This window comes from Malus sylvestris, chromosome 13 (genome assembly GCF_916048215.2).
Source record: "Malus sylvestris chromosome 13, drMalSylv7.2, whole genome shotgun sequence".
NCBI classification, from domain to species: domain Eukaryota; kingdom Viridiplantae; phylum Streptophyta; class Magnoliopsida; order Rosales; family Rosaceae; genus Malus; species Malus sylvestris.
In genome coordinates this window covers 25,339,700-25,359,927 of record NC_062272.1, presented here as the reverse complement: position 1 = coordinate 25,359,927, position 20,228 = coordinate 25,339,700, and the positions used below count along the sequence as shown (strand labels likewise).

At 38.1% G+C, this 20,228-nt stretch overlaps 1 protein-coding gene across 1 annotated transcript; it reads right to left on the bottom strand.

The window, feature by feature from the left end:
- Nucleotides 1-1,124: 1,124 nt before the first annotated feature.
- LOC126595395 (uncharacterized) lies at nucleotides 1,125-7,014 on the bottom strand. Its single transcript, XM_050261702.1, has 3 exons — nucleotides 6,794-7,014; nucleotides 1,540-1,645; nucleotides 1,125-1,301 (listed from the first exon to the last, which is right to left on the bottom strand). The coding sequence occupies exons 1-3, from the start codon at nucleotides 7,012-7,014 to the stop codon at nucleotides 1,125-1,127; spliced, it is 504 nt and encodes a 167-aa protein (XP_050117659.1).
- Between the last annotated feature and the right edge of the window lie 13,214 nt (nucleotides 7,015-20,228).

The window sequence follows — 20,228 nt, the reverse complement described above, 5'->3', positions numbered from 1 at the left end:
TCTCAGTCTTGTTCTCATTATGTCTCTCCAACCTCTGTGCAAAACTTTTCAATGAGGCAACTACCTCTTGAACCTCAATCACATCTATATCCCTTGAGTGTTCAATCACAGAGCATATAGAATCATACGCAGAAGGTAAGCTAATTAATAATTTTTGCACAATCCTCTCTCTAGACAACTATTCTCCATAACTTCTCATTTGATTTATCAGATCGAATAATTTTGTAAGATAAACAGAAATTGATTCATCATCTCTCATTCTGGTATACTCAAATTCTCTACGAAGACCTTGTAATTTAACACTTCTAACCTGTTTGTCTCCATGAAATTCTTGCATCAGAATATCCCAGGCTCCCTTATAAGTTTCTTTGTGTGAGATCCGAGGAAAAATTTCATCGGAGACTGCTCCCTGAATCAGTCCAAGAGCCTTGGCATCTTTCATGAGCTTCTCCGTGGAAGATGCAACTTCGCTCGATCCCTCTTTCTCCTTCGTCTTCAGATCTGAGTCAGCTCCCTTCGAATCTGAGTACTCGATTCCTTTTTCAGCAAATTCCCATAGTCCATGAGACTTAAAAATGGTCTTCATCCTTATGCTCCAGAATTCATAATTCTCGCCGGTGAAGATCGGCCCTCTCAGCTCACCTCCTCCAGATCCTGCCATGTTAGACACAGATCTCGTAACTTCACAGATTCAATCTCCCAGTATTAAACGATTGAACCTGGCTCTGAGGCCATGTTAGAATAGAGGAATATGACCTTGTTTTCCAGAACGTGAATCAAGAAGAAAATGAAAGATTTCTCCAACCACAGATGAATACAGAAAGAATGTTCAAACAGAACTAACAAAGCTTTTCTTCATTCATACTCAGCACATAAGGCATGTGCGAGGATATATCCGTAGAGAAGAGAGAGAGAACCTCTCCTTTTACACAATTCAATCTCTACCATTTATGTAATCTACCCTATAAGATAGATACAAGTGGCAATATACACTACTAAAACTAAGATTACATCTCAGCTGTCCAATTGGTCTATAATCCAATGGCTCACATTTAAACTTAGAAACATTAGAAAAACAGTACACACACTTATATTCCAACATGAAAGCTGTGAAGTTAATCATCTCAAATCACTTCTTGCTCCTGTCCCACAGATGGACTTTGAATAGCATCTTCGACTTGGTGAGTTGGGTCAACATCGGACCCAACATGGCTAGCAACTATGACAGCAATTCTTGGCCCAATTTCTGCGAGTTTCGCTGTGCAGGACGTTTGTGAGCCTTTTCTTTGCTCTGCTTTCTTCTTTCCAGGAACCAATTAGGGTAACCATGGATTTTGAAACATGTTTCTTTCGAGTGACGAGTTCCATTGCAATGGTTGCACAGGATCTTTTCCTTTTCAGCTTCATCCGAATCCCACAGAGAAAGGGAGACTTACTGACCATGGGCATAGAAGGGTTACTGTCAGCATTCTTGCTGCCAAGCATAGTAGTTTATTGCTGTGCTTTACGCCGAACTGTGTTTAAGCACTCTTCTATTACCAGACGCCCATTTTGCTTTGTCCTCATTGCCTTGCATCGCAACTCGTAATACTCAGATTCATCAACCTCATCATAAAACACTCGGTTTGAGCCGAATCCGAAAATGCTAGAAATAAAATAGAAGAGAAAAATCTACTTTCATCAAACTGGTCAACACTGCCCTTTATGTTTATGTTCTTCGCTATATCCAACAAAGAAAGCTACACTCCAATGATTTTCTTTTGATAAAACTTGTTTCTTTATGAAGCACCAATTGAGTAACCAGGTTCCGTCTCATCAACCGCCAAAAAAAAATTTAGGGTCTAGCGGAAGAGAGCCTGAAACTTGCTCTGATGCCAAAATAAATTTTAGGATTTAATTTGTTGTCATACTTGTTTAAATAACAAGAAACTAAAGCAACCCTAATTCTTAATAGGCAAAAAATTATAATCCCTGGTTCACAAGTAAACTAATCCTTGGTTACGGTTTGCTAATTGCCATCATATTGGTTACGGTTTTCACATCTAACACATGGACACCCTTGATCCTCAATTTTTAAGTTATTTCAGTTCTTAATGCAACAAATCAGGATTGAAGATCCTTGTCTGTTTCCTTCCTCAGTTCTGAATGCAAAACCTGCCCAATGTATGTTTCTTCCATGTGATTATGCACCCCACCTACCTTTGGGGAACATTTTATCTAATTTAAATAACTAATGCAAAACTAAAAAAATGCAAGTTAATATAAATGGAATTGTCCAAAAAGAAGGGGAAAAAAGAAAATTAAAAGAATCTGTCCAAATGATGACGATCTTACTTTCAAAACGTTGGTTGTAAGAAAATACATCAATAATTGGGGAGCCAAAGATAAACAAAAAACAGAATAATAACAAATAAAATATGAGCATTACAAGAACGTGGGATGAGAAGATGTGATAGGAAAATGAAAGAAGGTATTGGATCCAGAGAGTAGATAAGTCTTCTGCCCGAAACTAGAGAGATTCCCCTTGGCCCTATCCAATCCTCTGATCTTCTTTTTTTATTTATTTAAATTCTTTGTTTTTTAGGAAAATTAATGAAAAAGACTTCAAATCTTTACATTTTAATAAAAAAAACCATCCACTAACTTTATTTTAATAATAAGGACAAAAGACTAATAAGAAAGAAAGAAAAAGAAAAAAAAAAAAACCTAACAAACCCAACTTGCGCTAGGTGTGTACCCGCCCTCCCCTCCCCAACGGTTGGTTGGGGCGTTGGAACACCAAGGAAGACGAATTGAAGAACACCCACCTTAGGGTTTTAGACAGGTGCGAGCCAATTTGAGGGCCTTCCGGACCAAATTGGACTCGGTCACAAGTATAAAGTTTAATCTACTTGTTGAGATCTTCATTCTTGTAAAATTTGAGAATTTTTGGAAAAAGTCGAATTTCCCTTTGTGTGACATTCGATTTATGAAATGCTGTTGGTTGAGTATATTTTCGATAAGGTCCGCCACTTGAATATTCTAGCAATTGACAATCTTACCATTGAATTGACACCAAATTTTAGTATGCTATTGTAGATATTGTTTAAGGACCGTAGGGACTTACTAGTGAAAATCTAGTGGTTGGATCTTACGGAGCAAGTGATGTAAGATCATGGACTATACCTTTGATCGACGGTCTGATTCTCATTAAATGTCGTTGTGGGAGACTTATGAGAGTTTTGGGTATGTGAATTTATCAAGAGAATGTGGACTTGTGCTTTGTTTTAGGCGGTGATAGAGCTTGACGCCTTGAATTCCATGCTAGAGTGCGTTAGTGTGGACCTCATGTGAGTGATTTTAATCTATGTGATATGGTATTTACTCTGAAATCTTCCGTGCTAATATACTTAGTGGTTACACCATGGATTCTTAAAATAGGTCTTATGCTAAATAATTGTTGTTATAAAGTTTGCCATCGATCTACTTAAGAAACATTATGTGACTTGGATATTTGAATTGTTGATGGATTGTGTTTTGAAATATATATTTGATGGTTTAATAAACATGAGGGATTGTAAAGGACTGTTACCCTAGTGTCATGGGGTTAGGTGACACTAAGTCTACACCACGTAGCAATGGTACATGGATGGTCCGGCTTGGTTAATCTACGTCAGGGTACCATACTATTTGTGGATCGCACTTGGTTAATCCGCGTTGGGCGATCCTTATATCCTAGGTATGGCCATACACATTTAGGGGTGATCATGCTTAGTTAATCCGAATTGGGTGATCACTTCCAATAGTTGTAGGAGTGACTTTGCTTGGTTAATCCGCATTGGGGGGTCACTACCTACTTGGTATTTTCTTAGGGGTGGCTCTGCTTGGTTGATCCGCTTTGGGGGGCCACTTCCTATTTGGTTACTTGCGTAGGCTTCGGCCGAACGACGTCTCTCTAGCTCTAGTTTTAAGTGTATTCGTGAATTTTGGCTTCGAGAACTTTGAGTTTGATTTAGAAAAGCCGTTAGATGTCTATGTGACTCATTCAGAGTTTGCAAAGGTTTGGTATTAATTTCTTATGAATTATTTATATTCAAAGTTTATAAATTGTGATTGATGGTTGGTTTTATCATTATTGTCACATACTATTATTGTCGCTCACACGAGCTTCACAACTTATCCGGGTTGTTGTTTGCCCAATGCACCATTTCCATGATGTAGGCACTTATTTCACATGCAACAGGTCTGGGTAAATTATGAGAAACCGTTTGGTTTGATATTTTGGTTCCGTTGAGTAGTTTGGAACCCAATGTTGTTGGATTCCGTTGAGTGGTGGTCCGGAATCCCTTCTACTACGCGATTCCGTTGAGTGATGGTCCGGAATTGTATCTTGATTTGGATTCCGTTGAGTGGTGGTCCAGAATCCCTTCTACTCCGCGATTCCGTTGAGTGATGGTCCGGAATCGTATCCTGATTTGAATTCCGTTGAGTGATGGTCTGGAATCCCCTTTGGTGCCTTGGTTCCATTGGGTGGTCCAAAATCCCCTTTTCCAGAGATGTAGTCTTTCGGTCAAACTGTGTCGCTCTAGCCCCGCATTTCGACGTGTTGTATGTGTTATTGATGATGTGATGGTTGTCATTATTGATTGATGTGATTATGGAATGATGTTGGTTATGGTTATGGTAATTATGATTAGACTCGTTGAACTTTATGACTAGTGAATATGATTGTGCTCCGTCGTCTGTCCCTTGTAATATTGTATGTTATGCATTGTGATATATTATTGAGACATAGCGATTTAATTGATGAATATTCGAGTGTAGTGAAATGATGAACTACGAATGGCTTGATCCCTATGTAGGGTACGTAGGCAGTCTAACGAGGATGTTAGATGCAACCATAAAATGTACGAAAAATTACTACGTAGTTGGACCTTAAGTTGTGTTTGCCATTTCCCAGAGGCGGGGTATGTTAGATGTACAGGTAATTGGTGATGTCACGTGTCGGTCTTGGACGTATGTCAAGATCGGGGCGTGAAAGATGATCTTGTAAATTTGACTGAATCTTCCCAGCGAGACTAGCATACAGGGGATTTTTGGGTCGGGTTGCATAGAAGAATAAGAAGAAAGTGGATTTTTGGGAGAAGGGGGTGGGTGATGTGGGCTTTAGTGAAGGAAGGTCCTAGGTGGGGGACACGGGTGGATGGGGATGAAGGGGGTTCTGGTTTTAGAGTGAAGGGAGGAAGGGTGGGGGAGACGGGTGGGATAGGAAAAAGGTGGGTGGGTCCCACATTATAAAAATATTTAAATAATAGCATATCTAGTTTTACATTTTTTTTTTGTCATTTCATACAGTCACAGTTGTTTTACATAAAAGTTTACCAAACACTATCATACTGTTTTTTTTTTTTTTTTCCAAAAGCACTTTTACATAAAAGTTTACCAAATACTCTACTACTTTATTTCACAACTGCTTATTCTCATAGCATAGCAGAAATAATTTTTTTTTTTTTTTTCAAAGCACAGCAATACCAAACCAGCCCAAAGAAAGATAGAGAGAAAAGAGGCGCGCCGGGAGGGGGGGCGAGGAAGAGATTCTTCCTTTTCAGAAAATAAGAACAGGAGCTAAAAGACATTAAGATTAAAAAATGAAAGCTTATGAATGAAAAGAAGTACCAACAATCACCAAAACAAAAAAATATGAAAGCTTATCAGCATCTTTCTTTCCAGGGTGACAATGTTATTATTTCTTTCCTTTGCGAATTTCTTATATAAGTTAGATTATGAGTGGCCAAGTATGAAAGTGAAGATGGTCAATTTGCTATTAAAGGATAGTCATAACTTAAAATTTGGTGCGGGACATTAGTTTTTCTTCCTTCAATTTGAAATTTCCGACTAAATTTTTATTGACGTTCAAATAAATATGCTATATTCTTTAGAGTGGTGCTATCCACATGCATTTTTTACTTTCGACACACTATCTGTTAAATTCTATCCGTTGATCCTCTTTAAGTCATTCAATCCGACCATAAAAAAAAAAAAAAAAAAAAATTAACAGTGTTTGTACCATACTTAGGGCCTCCGTATTTAGATCTCGTATAAATACTCGGGGGACTCAAATGTAATTATGTAATAAATGAAGGGGCAAATATGTAAAAAGGGAATGAGCCCTTAGTCTATAAAAGGGACTCCTCACCCTCACAATCCTCAAGCTCTCTCCCTCACAATCCTTTCACAAACAAAGAAATACAATATCAGTGTGGACGTAGCCCAAACATTGGGGTGAACCAAAATACATCTTGTGTTCTTTACTTGTAGATTCATGGTCGGATTTACGTTGTTCCAAGACCCCTCCGGTTTTGTGCATCAACATTTGGCGCCGTCTGTGGGAATCGACACGAAAAACTATGTCGGTTCTCTTTCATTTTTTCACCTCCACCGTGAATCTGCAAACAACTTCCAGTACCATCAAATGGCTGCCTTACAACTCTTCTCATTATTCTTACTTTTCGTGATCTTCTTCTTCCATCCAACAGCTACGAAAACAAAAAGAAACCCAGAAAATTTTGAGCATATATTCTTTGACTTAAATCAAGTATTTTCTGATCTACTAAAACAAACCCAATTAAACCACCAAATCCAGGCACCAACCAAATTGCACAAAAGCTTAAATTTTTTATCACCAAAACCCCAAGAAACCCAAACCCATTTCATATCTTATAATCATCAACCAAAAGCTTCAATCCCACATAGAAACTCCAGAAAATAAGAAAAACCCAGATCACAAAAAAGAGAAGCAAGAAAGCCAACCAACCTTTCTTGGCCAGCAATGTCCCAAATATGGGCCTTGATGACTTTGCCGTCGACATCCAAGCTGCAGGTGGCGAACTCGACGCCGATGGTGGACTTAGACTCAAGGCTGAACTCATTCCTGGTGAACCTCGATAGCAAGTTGGACTTGCCGACGCCGGAGTCGCCGATCAGCACCACCTTGGAAAGGTAGTCGTAGTCGTCCTCAGCTCTGTACCTAGCCATTACCACTGTGACCCCAAAGAAAAAAGTTTGAAGTTTCTTTCGCTTTTAAGAAGAAGTGCCCTGCATCAAACTGACCCCGCGGACCTCCGGTTCAATTCCCTTTCTGGCTTCGATTCAACTCGCTCCAATCCCACTGTGCCAACTCAATGGCCTTACCTCCGCCGAAGTCAGCCATGGCTTTCACCGTCGTCGATAACGAGGTGGGTCTCGCATGCCGTTTCTGGAACAAGTTCAAGCGAGAATCAATTTTCGCTAAGTACACTCCCTTCATGCTCTGTTTGGCTGCTGGGAATCTAAAGATTAAAACTTTCTGTGATTATATTGCCCAAAATGTTCACTTTCTCAAGGCCTTTGCTCAAGAGTATGAATTGGCAGAAGATTGTGCAAACGATGATGATGCAAAACCTATGATTTCTGAGTTGAGGAGGGCAGTTCTATAGGAGCTGAAAACGCATGATTCATTTATGAAGGTATGATGAAGCGTTATTTTGTCTGACATAGGATTTATGTGAAACTTGTCCCCAGTGCCCTCATCGTTAACGTTGGGGATTTTCTTCAATAAAATGTGACCTTTTTATTGGAGATTGGGTTGGTCTTATCCTGTACATGCATGTCCATCGAATTGGTAGAACGTGTCGTGGTGGTGATAAGGATGGCACTGCATACACTCTTATTACACAAAAAGAGGCACGTTTTGCTGGTAAGTTAGTTAATAGCTTGGTTGCTGCTGGTCAGATTGTTTCCATGGAGCTCATGAACCTTGCGATGAAGCTTCTGCTATCATTCAACCACTTGAAGCTACTTTTGCTTTTGTCGACCACCAAAGAAGATGCCTACACTTTCATCATGCATGTTCCCATTTTTTGAGAAAGCCAGAGAAAAGCAAATGGGTGGTGTCGGAAAGGTTGTCCAAGCAGTTGTCACTTTAGAGAAAGGAATATTACCCATTTACAGCCGGAGTATACTGACCTTTACAACCAACAAGCGGAAGTGGAAAGCATGGCACACCCATACCCACTGTCATTGATGAATATTTTATTAAGTTGTTTTCTGCAAATTGGAGCAATTATTGTATAGTTATACTGATGTGTAAAGAAGGCAGCATGCCAAAAAAAAAAAAAAAGGCAAGTCCAAAATAATGGGCTGGAATGTTATGTGAAGGGCGAAGGCCCATATGCCCAAAAAAGCCAAGCCCTATGGCTCCAAAATTATTCGGTAGTCTGCTGCTATTATCACCAACCAGGTGATCAAAAGTACACTTAGTACTCCAAAATTATTCGGTACCACCGCTATTATCACCAACCAGGTGATCAAAAGTACGCCTAGTACTCCAAAATTACTCAGCAGCCTGCCGCTATTATTACCAACCAGGTGATCAAAAGTACGCCTAGTACTCCAAAATTATTCGGCAGCTTGCCGCTATTATCACCCACTAAGTGATCAAAAGTACGTCCAGTACTCCAAAATTATACATGAGCATCACTCATGTCAATCATACATAAACATTCATAAGCATCACTCATGTCAATCATACATAAACATTCATAACCATCATTCATATCAACATTCATGAGCATCACTTATGTCAACATTCATGAGCATCACTCATGTCAACATCCATGAGCATCACTCATGTCAATCAAACATAAACATTCATGAGCATCACTCATGTCAATCAGCTTCGAAAACTTCATTTACAGAGCTCCAGCTTCGAGAGCTCCAGCTTCCAAAGATTCATTTACAAAAGCTCCAGCTTCAAAGCTTCACTTGCAAAGCTTTACCTACAAAGCTTCAGTGCAGAGTATACAAATACCGCATCCGAACAATTGCCACTTCGGCCCATACATGGATTAAATTTAAAGTCTCCAGCCAACAAACTCTATTGACTGAAGACTTGGGGGACTTCACTATGTACCATTTATTGGGCTTCCGCAACTGGGCCTCATGAAAAATACTTGGGGGACTTAGCCCATCACTTATGTATTGAGGAGCGAACCCTTATTCTATAAAAGAGACTCCCTCATTTTCATTAGAGAGCACTCATTATTTATGTATTAAGGAGCCAACCCTTATTTTATAAAAGGGACTCACTCACCTTCATTAGAGAGAAACTTTTAGCCCATCATTTATGTATTGAGAAGCGAACCCTTATTTTATAAAAGGGACTCCCTTACCATCATTAGAGATCATCGCCGCCTACTGAGCAACCGCCTCACTGCGAGCATCACTCATAACCCATCACTTATGTATTGAGGAGCGAGCCCTTATTCTATAAAAGGGACTCCCTCACCATCATTAGAGGGCATCGCCGCCTACTGAGCAACCGCCTCGCCGCGAGCATCAACTCTAGCCCATCATTTATGTATTGAGGAGTGAGCCCTTATTCTATAAAAGGGACTCCCTCACCTTCAACGCCATAAGCCGAGCCAACCAAGGCAACATAAGCCACAAGCCGAGCAGCCTCACAACATGTGCTACTTCTAGTTGAGCATCATTTCACATTGAGCACCGCCTCATATCGAGTATCAGTTCTAGACGACATCTAGTTATTTCGGCCCACACATGGACTGAATTTCAAGTCTCCAGCCAAAAGACTCTCTTAACTGAAGACTTGGGGAACTACTGTTTGTACCATACTTAAGGACTCCGTATTTAGATCTCGTATAAATACTCGGGGGACTCAAATGTAATTATGTAATAAATGAAGGGGCAAATATGTAAAAAGGGGATGAGCCCTTAGTCTATAAAAGGGACTCCTCACCCTCACAATCTTCTGACAAACAGAGAAATACAATATCAGTGTGGACGTAGCCCAAACATTGGGGTGAACCACGATACATCTTGTGTTCTTTACTTTCTTGCAGATTCACGGTCGGATTTACGTTGTTCCAAGACCCCTCCGATTTTGTGCATTAACAAACAGATATGTGTTAAAGGTAGAAAAATGTATGTGGATAACATTGTTTATACCATACTTGACCAATCCCAAAACTACCAAGCATCGGTCAATGTCATACCTTCAAGGACCCACTGAGGCATTCATGCAGAGGCACCCATGCTGGAGCACAAGATTTTCCCCCTGAACCAGAAGGCCAATCATAGCCCACGACATTTGTCAACGTCAGAATAAAGCTCCTAGAGTCCCACATCGATTGCAGAAGAAAGCCAAAGACTCTGCTCAACTATAAAAGAAGACCATTCTCCTACAATTAATCCCTAGTGCCATTATTGTACTTAAACTCATCATTAGAACCCACTAATGATGATTATGCTTGAACCTATGTATTGTGTAAACCCTTCATTATTAATAAGAACTCCTCTATCCCGTGGACGTAGCCAAACTTAGGGTGAACCACGTACATCTTGTGTTTGTTTCCCTATCTCTATCTCTTTACATATCATCATCATCACTAGGTGACCGGAGCAACCATGTGAAGGTCACAAACTTGACACTTTACGTTGTTCCAAAGTCTCACTAATTTTCTGCATCAACAAAGATCATCCTATTTTTTATTGCAATTATTCACTAAACCTTATAATTATTTAATCATGCGATCGATTGGAATGTTTTGATTTCTTACCAAACAATATTGACGATCCTTAAACTCTTCTAATTATTATAGTTATGCAAATGTTTGTTAGCACGTCCCTGACACCACAAGTTTAAATTCTTGTTATCATAGTGTTGATTCTAAAAACTATCAAACCTACATAGCGCACATGTTGAATAGCTAATGAGCTAACTATATCCTTCGGTTAAATGTGGGCGTGCCAACTAATCGACCGAGCTCGATCGATGAGTAAGATGAATGTGGTGGTGGTGGTATATGCGTTACCGACTTCTATATCCAAGAGATCACAATCGAGGAAGGAACTAGTTTTTGTCTCTGGGTTCTAGAGCTTAAAGACAAGGCTGTTAGTCATTGCAAAATGTAGGATCGTCTGCACCGAGCTCGACTGCTTCAATCATATTTATGAAAATATAAGTGTGCTGAATCTATATCAAACTGTAAAGACACAAATACTTAAAAGAGAAAAGTATCTTAATTGTGAATGTGGTTCAATTGTTGGAATGCCAAACTCTAAAATGCACTTGAGAATATCTAATCATAAAGTGGGTTCAGCTAAGGAACCCCTGCCGAAGCACAAGATTTTCCCTTAGCCAGAAGGCCAATCATAGCCCACAACACGTGTCAATGTCAGAATAAAGCTCCTAGAGTCCCACATCAATCGCAAACGAAAGCCAAAGACTTTCCTCAACTATAAAAGAAGGCATTTTCTGCAATTAATCCCTAGTGCCAATACTATACTTAAACTCATCATTAGAACCCATTAATGATGATTATGCTTGAACCTATGCATTATGTAAACCCTTCACTATTAATGAGAACTCACATACCTCGTGGATGTAGCCAAATGTAGGGTGAACCACGTGCATCTTGTGTTTGCTTCCCTATCTCTATCTCTTTACATATCATCATCATCACTAGGTGACCAGAGCAACCGTGCAAAGGTCACAAACTTGATACTTTACGTTGTTCCAAAGTCTCACTAATTTTACGCATCAACAAACATCATCCTATTTTTATTGCACTTATTCAGTCGACCTTATAATTATTTAATCATGCGATTGATTAGAATGTTTTGATTTCTTACCAAATAATATTAGGGATCCTCAAACTCTTCTAATTATTATAGTTATGCAAATGTTTGTTAGCACGTCCCTTGCACCACAAGTTTAAATTCTTGTTATCGTAGTGTTGATCCTAAAAACTACCAAGCCTATGTAGCGTGAATGCTAAATAGTTAATGAGCTAATTATATTATTCAGTTAAATGTGGGCATGCCAACTCATCGACCAAGCTCAATCGATGAGGAAGACGAATGTGGTGGTGGTGGCAAATGCGTTATGGACTTCTACATCAAAGCGATCACGGTCGAGGAATGAACTAGTTTATGTCTATGGGTTCTAAAGCCTAAAGACAAGGCTGCTAGTCACTACGAAGTGCAAGATCGTCTGCACCGGCCTCGGCTGCTTCAATCATATTTATGAAAATATAAGTGTGTTGAGTTTGTATGAAACTATAAAGACACAAATACTTAAAAGAGAAAAGTGTCTTAACTGTGAATGTGGTTCAGTTGTCGAAATACCAAACTCTAAAATGCACTTGAGAATATCTAATCATAAAATGGGTTCAGATTTCAATGTGTCGGACACTGTAACCTGGTAACACCCCAACTCGCCGAGAGGTTAATGAGATGGCCCCTTTCAACAAAGACTCAAAGACTATTTGCTTATAGAGCCTTGGATAGATAGCTAAACAAACTCAAGCAATGTTGTTACTCCAAACTAAAAATGCTCCTTGGTCACTTGACTCTATGGCTTCAGTGCTGTTAATCCAAACTGAAGATATTGCCGATTGCCAACGTAGTGTTGTTAATCCAAACTGAAGGTGTGTTGGCGAAGTGAGGGAAGTTAGTGTTTTCTCAAAGGTTTGAGAGGATTTCGCGTAAAGCGAGAATTTACGCATGGCAGATTTGTGTGTTGAGTTGAAGATCCTTTGAATGTTACAGAACCTCTTCTATTTATATGAGTGATTTTTTTTGTGCCATCATTTCATGCTGAAGTAGAGTCCCACCTAGATTATACCTCTTTGGCATTCCATGATCCAATATCAAACCATCCTCATCTATGCATAAGGCTTGGCCAATTTCCTTATCCCTTATCAGAATTCGAGAGTTTTAGAGGAAACTCTTAGTAGGGTATGAGAGTCTCACTATTATCAATCCCACCGTAGAACAATATCATATTGGCTAGCTTTAATAATAATGAGAGAGTACACATACTCATTTACATCTCAAGTAAGTACCAATCATATTTGGCCTCTAGAGAATGATGCCTCAGAAGAATATCATATTGGCACCGTTGCACTTAGTTAAGTTATTCCCAACATGCCACTTCGTGTAGGGGTTCAAGAATGGCCTTAGAAGAATATCATATTGGGCATACTCATTGCCTACCGTCACAACATCATGCATGTATATACAAACCCTCATCAATGTAAGCAGATACTTTGCATTCCCCATAACTAGGCGAAGACGGTATATGAGTCACATACGATTGGAGTCTACTACAGTGGAAGGCCACAAAAGAGTGCTCAAAGTATTCTAACGCTTTTCAACTTAATAACGTTTTGTTGAGGGTTTTAGGTCTCATCACATAATATACATTTTAATCCAATTAAAACTATTTGGTTTTATCACAACTATTGGTCCATGTGATTGATTTAGTAGCATATAATACTCCCACTATACTTGTAAAACATTTTTAAAGCAAAAGTATATGGTACTACTTACATAAGCTTTGCATTCTTTGATGGACTATATAGTTGCCTTAGGGTCTGAGGATGAGTATGAACCTTCGATTTGATCCAACATGAACTATTGTTGGATCTTGGTTTACGGATGATGATTGATTTTACTTACGCATTTAATCATATTAAGGTGTGTTTCCCTATTGGGCGTTGGACCAAACTACTTCAATTTCATCCATATCAAATAAAATATAAGAGGAGTACTTTTAAAGTAAAGAAGAGTTTATGCTCTTTTACAATATTTGATCAAATCAAATTACAAACAAAATCTAATCTACACATTCCCATGGTTCGAACAAATTTGAGAGATGGCCTATCACATAACTCAATTATCATAGGCTTAAGTTCATGGGCATGAGAGCTTAGAGAAGTCGTAGTTAGCAGCTCAAGTCTTCTTGAGGGTTGAATGTTTGTGAAACGAATATGGGTCTCACCAATTTAGTGAAGGCATTGGTAAAAGTCTACATGTCAACTCCATAACTTTTTGTATTATTTTTGGCTCCACAATAAGGAGTGTGATTGGAGGTGGAATTTCCAAATTATTCCTAAATTTTATTTAGGGGCTCATGTAAAGAGCTCACTAGAGATGCTCTTAATGGTCATAGTGGTGATTATTATAGAGAAGGAAAAGTAGAGAAAAATGAATCAAAGAACTACAAATCATCTCAATAGTTTCAAGTAAAAATCAAAAGAATTTCAGAGAGCACTCATATATGTATCTCACATAACATACATATAGCAAGGTACACTGTCGTCATGATATTTCGTACTAATAATAAAATGTTATTTGAATTTTTCTCTAAGTAACATTGTCACATTAGCATAGGACTACCAATAACGCTATACTTGTCACATACAAATTTGTTTAAGTGGGAAGCCAGGAAATGATTAATAATACCAGTTGGAGGAGAATCTTATACTCTTGTTTAATTATGTCAAGAAAAGAGGATTGGGTTTGCACCATAATAGTGACCAAACAAGGGCCCACTATTTTACGGCTTGCGCCTCAAATAGGGTGCAACGAGTGCTCATTCCAATCCAAATCAAAACAACTTGAATGATGCCATCACCATCACTTTTTTAATTTGTCTTGTTTGTTGTTTCTGTACTGATGTGCAACTAGATCAGGAGGATTCATGCATGAGAAGAAGTAATATAATTTGTATGTAGGTATGTTATCCCTCTCCCGTCCTTCATACTCACCAATACTTTTACGTAATTTCCTAACCAATAAGGTATGCCAAATAGAACGATATGCTCATGTACACTTAAGGATTCTAAAAGACGTTAGGCGCTAGTTGGGCAGCGGACTGGGGTCTAGCGCTTAGGCGGCTAATCGGGGGTTTAGGTGGACTGGGCAAATTTAGGTAAATTTATTATATATCGTATAAATAAGTATATGTTTGTACTTAAAAAATACATAATTGCATTGAGATACATAAATTGCAAAATAGAATGACTTATAGATTATAAAGTATTAGAACATACAGAAAATATGAAGAACAACGATATAATCTGTATTCATCTAAAGTAATCAACAAGTCTCTTACAATTTATTGAAAAAAAAATAAAATGCAAAATGAAAGTTATCTATTTTCCGTCTAAGTGAGAGTCACGACCTAGGTAGGTGCCTAGACAGGTCTAGGTAGGCTAGGCGACCGCCTTGAGATCTAGTTGGGCGCCTAAGAAAGTCTTAGGTGCCTATTCTTAATTTTCAAATGCCTAGGAATTAATCACAGTAGTGGCCAACAACCTAATGCCTATACGGGGCCTAGGCGGCAGTAGGCGGAATTTTTTAGAACGGTGTGCGCACTCAATCTTTATATTAGACTCTAGGATGTACAGGTTGTCTCCCCTACCTGGTCGATTGATCGATATTTGTTGATCTCTTAGGGTTTATTCTCAGTTTTGACTTTGCTCGAAGCCTAAAACATGAGGATACATCAATTGGTGAAAGTCTTTGCTAGTGTATGCAATTGCCCCAGTTTCAATCAAATTCCTACATATAAGATTGTTAAATGTGTCTTCAATGTTTTCTTAATATGGTTGGTAGAGGAAAAAATGCCTTAACAAAGCTGAGGTTGGGTGAGATCTAAGGTCAAATAGGTAAACTAATGTGCAGACTTCGTATTCTTGCCCTTTAAAAGAATTTTTTTATTTTTTTACATTTGCGATTATATGTCGAAGACGAAAGTGCAATTAGATATCTAAATAAAAACGATAAAAAAAATCTAAATACAAAAGGAGATACATGAAAATAAGCATGACAGTAGAGTAGCTTATTGCTTGTTTAGTATTTTCTTTTTACTTTAAAGTTGTTGTCGTTGGAAAATAAAAAGGAAAGTATTTTAGGGATATAATTTAATTAGTGAATTTATATGATTTAATCAAGGTTTTGATATGATTTGATTTGGTCTAGGTTTCCTTGTCTTGTAGACAAAGGATTGTTTTGATTTATTTCCTAATATTGCTCATTTGTAATCTTATAAATACCTCTTTATGGAGAGGAATAAAATATTGAAGTTGTATTTGAAAATTGTGAGATTGTAGAGAATTCTAAATTTATCATAAACCTTTTATTTTCAATTGTTATAACTATTGTGGATGACCATAATAGAAGAATGGATGAAATAGTAAGAAATGTAAATGCAATATGGCTGAAATAGTGTTAGCTATTTTGTTTGAGTTTCTACTGCATTGGTGTATGGTTTTTTTCCAGCCCACATTTGATATTACTAGCCTTCATGCATGCATGGTTTTTTTCCAGCCCACGTTTGATATTAGTAGCCTTCATGCATGCGCGTGATGCGCTCACGCGCATGTAGAAGACATTTTTTGAATCACGGTTTGCTACGTGCTAATTATACGTTTTAAATGTATTTATATGCGTGAATTGACAAAAGGAAAGTCAAATATTTGAAGTAAATGAATAATCTTATATCATGCTAGAAAAAACCCCTCACAAACCAATCAAAACAGCTGAATTCACATAATAAAATCGGTCTTTTAATTTCCATCTACATTCTATTGAATTTACATTACAAATAGAGAAAATAATATTTAATAAACAACTGATTGAATCACATTATTGCTAGTCCAGGCTAAACCCACCCATTCCTCCTTAGTGTAGATAATATTGCTTGGTCAAAAAAAAAAAATCATTTGACAACTAATTTAATCATTATTATGTTCGTGCGAAAAACCTTTTTTATAACTGGTATTACACTCCTTTTAAGATGTTTTGAGCGTGTTTAAAAATAGAGAAAATAATATTTAATGAACAACTGATTGAATCACATTATTGCTCGCCTATTGTGAGGTACTAATTTAAAAAAATGTACAAAAAGAATTAATTATTAAAAAATACTGTTAAAATGACAAAAATACCCTTGCATTATTTTGGGTTGCTTTTGAAATTTTTTGTTTTGGGTGGGGGGGGGGGTGGGGCACATTTTGTCCAAAATGTTTTGGTGAAGCTTGTGACCCCAAAAGGGGTTGTTGGCTTTATATAAACTAGCCTTCATGCATGCACTCAAGTGCGTGCAGAAGGCATTTTTTGAATAACGGCATGCTATGCGCAACTTACACGTTTTAAATGTATTTATATGCGTAAATTGACAAAAGGAAAGTCAAATATTTGAAATAAATGAATAATCTTAGATCATGCTAGAAGAAACCCCTCATAAATCAATTAAAGCAATTGAATTCACATAATAAAATCGGTCTCTATAGAATTTACATTAAGAATAGAGAAAATAATATTTAATAAACAATTGATTAAATCACATTATTGCTAGCCCATTGTGAGGTTATGACACACCTCGACCCGAGATGTCTACTAGGACTCCGAATCGAGTTGTGCTGGCTGACACCTGGAAGGTGACGAAGCCATAACGTATGATGATGTGGAAAAATATGAATAAATTTAAACCTAAGGGTGCCTAAAAACCAGAGTGCGCTGGTGAGCGGAAATGAACGCACTTCACACGTGACATTAGAGCATAAGTAAGTCAGTAAAGTGGATTAAGAATCATACCCTCGGAAGAAATCTCCAATACTAAGATTTGCCACGAATCCTCAACGATGAGAAAGCTCAGATAATAAAACCTGGAGGGTGGAAACAAAACAAGGGTGAGTGGCCCTAGAAATAAAATTTTCCATAGAAGCCTTCTAAAACGTTATAACCCCTCGATGTAACACCTGTATAGTTTCCAGAAAATTTTATCACGTATCAAAATGAAATAAAAAATATATCGGCGATAATTCCATAACTATACCACGGCACAACAACTTATCAGTAATATAATTAATCATGTGCTTAATAATCTATATTAGCACGTAAGTTGGAGTCATCTAATGTGACCTACACGACTGCCCCCATATCTCATCAATCAACGCTAGCACATAAGTTAGAGTCACCTGTAGTGACCTGTATGACTTATCATATCTCATCAATCAACGCTAGCATATAAGTCAGAGTCACCTATAATGACCTGTACGACTCATCCATATAAAGTAATATGTCAGCCGGATCCACCTCTTGTGGCCTATACGGCTGAACCCATAGCTCATCACATATCCCTGTACACGAGTCGGAACCACCTCTAGTGGTCTATACGACAGGAATGGTGTAAATAAGTACGCTTAAGTGGTACGATCACGTGAAGACTGTGCGAATAATCGCGGGTCACCTATGAGTTTGAACCACCTATAATGGTCTGTACGACAAGACTGTGCACCTATCTTGGATCCAAGGTGAGCGTAAGGTGTGGGAGGTGAACATCACGTGAAGGACTGTGCCCTGGCCACAGGCGGGAGCACTAACATCGGGGTGCAGGTTTATGAGCTTTAATTGCATCTATTATAACATGTACGACTCATGGGCAACTTGTACGACAGTGTCGGAGTTGTCTAAAACATACATGTAGTCATGCCATAACTCCATCGTTTCAACTAATACCATAAACTCACCTGAACTTACCTGAGTGTCCTTGTGTTCACTTTTGCACTTCAACGTGTTCACAATAATTATGAGCAAGTAATATACATATGGATATACCATGATGCAATCTAATACTCAACCATGTCATAGCATTTTCAATTTTATATATATATATATATATATATATATATATATATAATATGGCATAAAATGCATAAGTTGTAACGCCCTACTCCCGAACTATTTATTTTTGGAAATAATTATCGGTGATAAGCCCAACTAGACACTAGTTTAATTAACTATCACTACTTACGTTTCCTTACTTCAATTTCTTGATTCTTCACACATTGATTTATGACCAACATTTAACCACCAAAACATAAGGTTAAATCTCACATTTTCCACCAATGTCCCTCACATTGCACAATTTCCCAAACAAGGCTATTGTCTCAAATATTTAGTCTTATTTATGGTATGACTGCATCTAACGTCTCGTTAGACTACCTACGTACCCTAAACAGGGATCAAGTCATTCGTAGTTCGCATTAATACTTCAAAGCATTCACAATAATTATACGCAATAATCAATTTATAACCGTTTGTGGAATTATCAATCATATATATATTTATATACGATAGAAAGGAAAATACCCATTCACCTGAGGTCCACGTTGCCACTCCCTAGCACGCATACAGAGACATCATGAACCATCACCGCCTGCGGCCAAGGCCAATTTGGACAGGATTGGCCCCAATTTCTCTAAAACTTTTCAGAACCCTATTATGAGTGTTCTTTGAATCACTGTCAAATCTAACCTCGACGCCCTAACAAAGGATTGGGCATTGTTCTTGGGTTCCTGAGCAGTGTTTTGGTGGTGCTAATCGAAGGTAATGTTTCAGAATAAGGTGGATCACCGACGAATGCTCTTCGGACCCGTGGGTTTGTTCCTCACGGAATCAGTTCGAATCCCGTCCCTTTAAGGTTGAAATTTGAAGGAGGAAGGCCGAATAATTGTTTGGGAATGGTGGACGGTCGGGAAACACCGGCTAGAGAGACAGAATTTTGTCGAAAACCAACGTGGTGACCGGGTCGGGTCATGATCCTGCGTGAGGGATCCATGATCCCATGCCCCTCATCTCCTCTCCTTTCCCTTCCTTTCCTCTCTTTTCATTGGGCAAACTCTTCTCCCTCCTCTTCTAATTCGTTCCTCCTATCCCTCTCTATTTTCCGATTAGGCATCTTTGCCCAATCCCTCCTTTTTTTTTTCTTTTCCTATTTTCCTTCCTCCCAGCTTCCTTCTTCTCCCCCTTTTACTAAAAACAAACTATTAAAACAATATAATAATATTTATGAGAAATGAATAGAATAATAAATAACAGTCCTTACCACGTACTTTCCGAATTTGTAGTTCCGTAAAACCTCTGTCGTAGTTCCGAATTCAATTTTGCGTGCGTCTATGCGTTCACAACGCCAAGTACTTTTGGAATACGGTAAGGTAATAGTTCATACGCATCATGAACTAGCGGTCAACGAAAAGCAATACCCTCGCCTCTAGGGTATTCTCGTAAATTCACATTTTAAAAATTTATAAAATTGTAAAATTAGGGACTGGTTGTTACAGGTTAAGCCCACCCCCTCCCCCTTAGTGTAGATAATATAGTTTGTTAAAAAAAAAACAATCATTTGACTACTAATTTAATCACATTATTATGCACGTGCGAAATACCTTTTTTATAACCGGCATTACATGCCTCTTAAGATGTTTTGAATGTGTTTAAAAATAAAATAATATTTAATAAACAATTGATTGAATCACATTATTGCTAGCTCATTGTGAGGCTAAGCCCACCCCCTCCCCCCTTAGTGTAGATAATATCGTTTCTTCAAAAAAAAAAAT

Coding starts and splice junctions, on each gene's coding strand:
- LOC126595395 (XM_050261702.1), bottom strand. CDS start 7,014: ATGGCTAGGTACAGAGCTGAGGACGACTACGACTACCTTTCCAAGGTG. Junction 1,646..6,793: donor GACATTGCTGGCCAAGAAAG/GTTGGTTGGCTT, acceptor TTTTATTTCTAG/CATTTTCGGATTCGGCTCAA. Junction 1,302..1,539: donor CAAAGCAAAATGGGCGTCTG/GTAATAGAAGAG, acceptor GTTCCTGGAAAG/AAGAAAGCAGAGCAAAGAAA.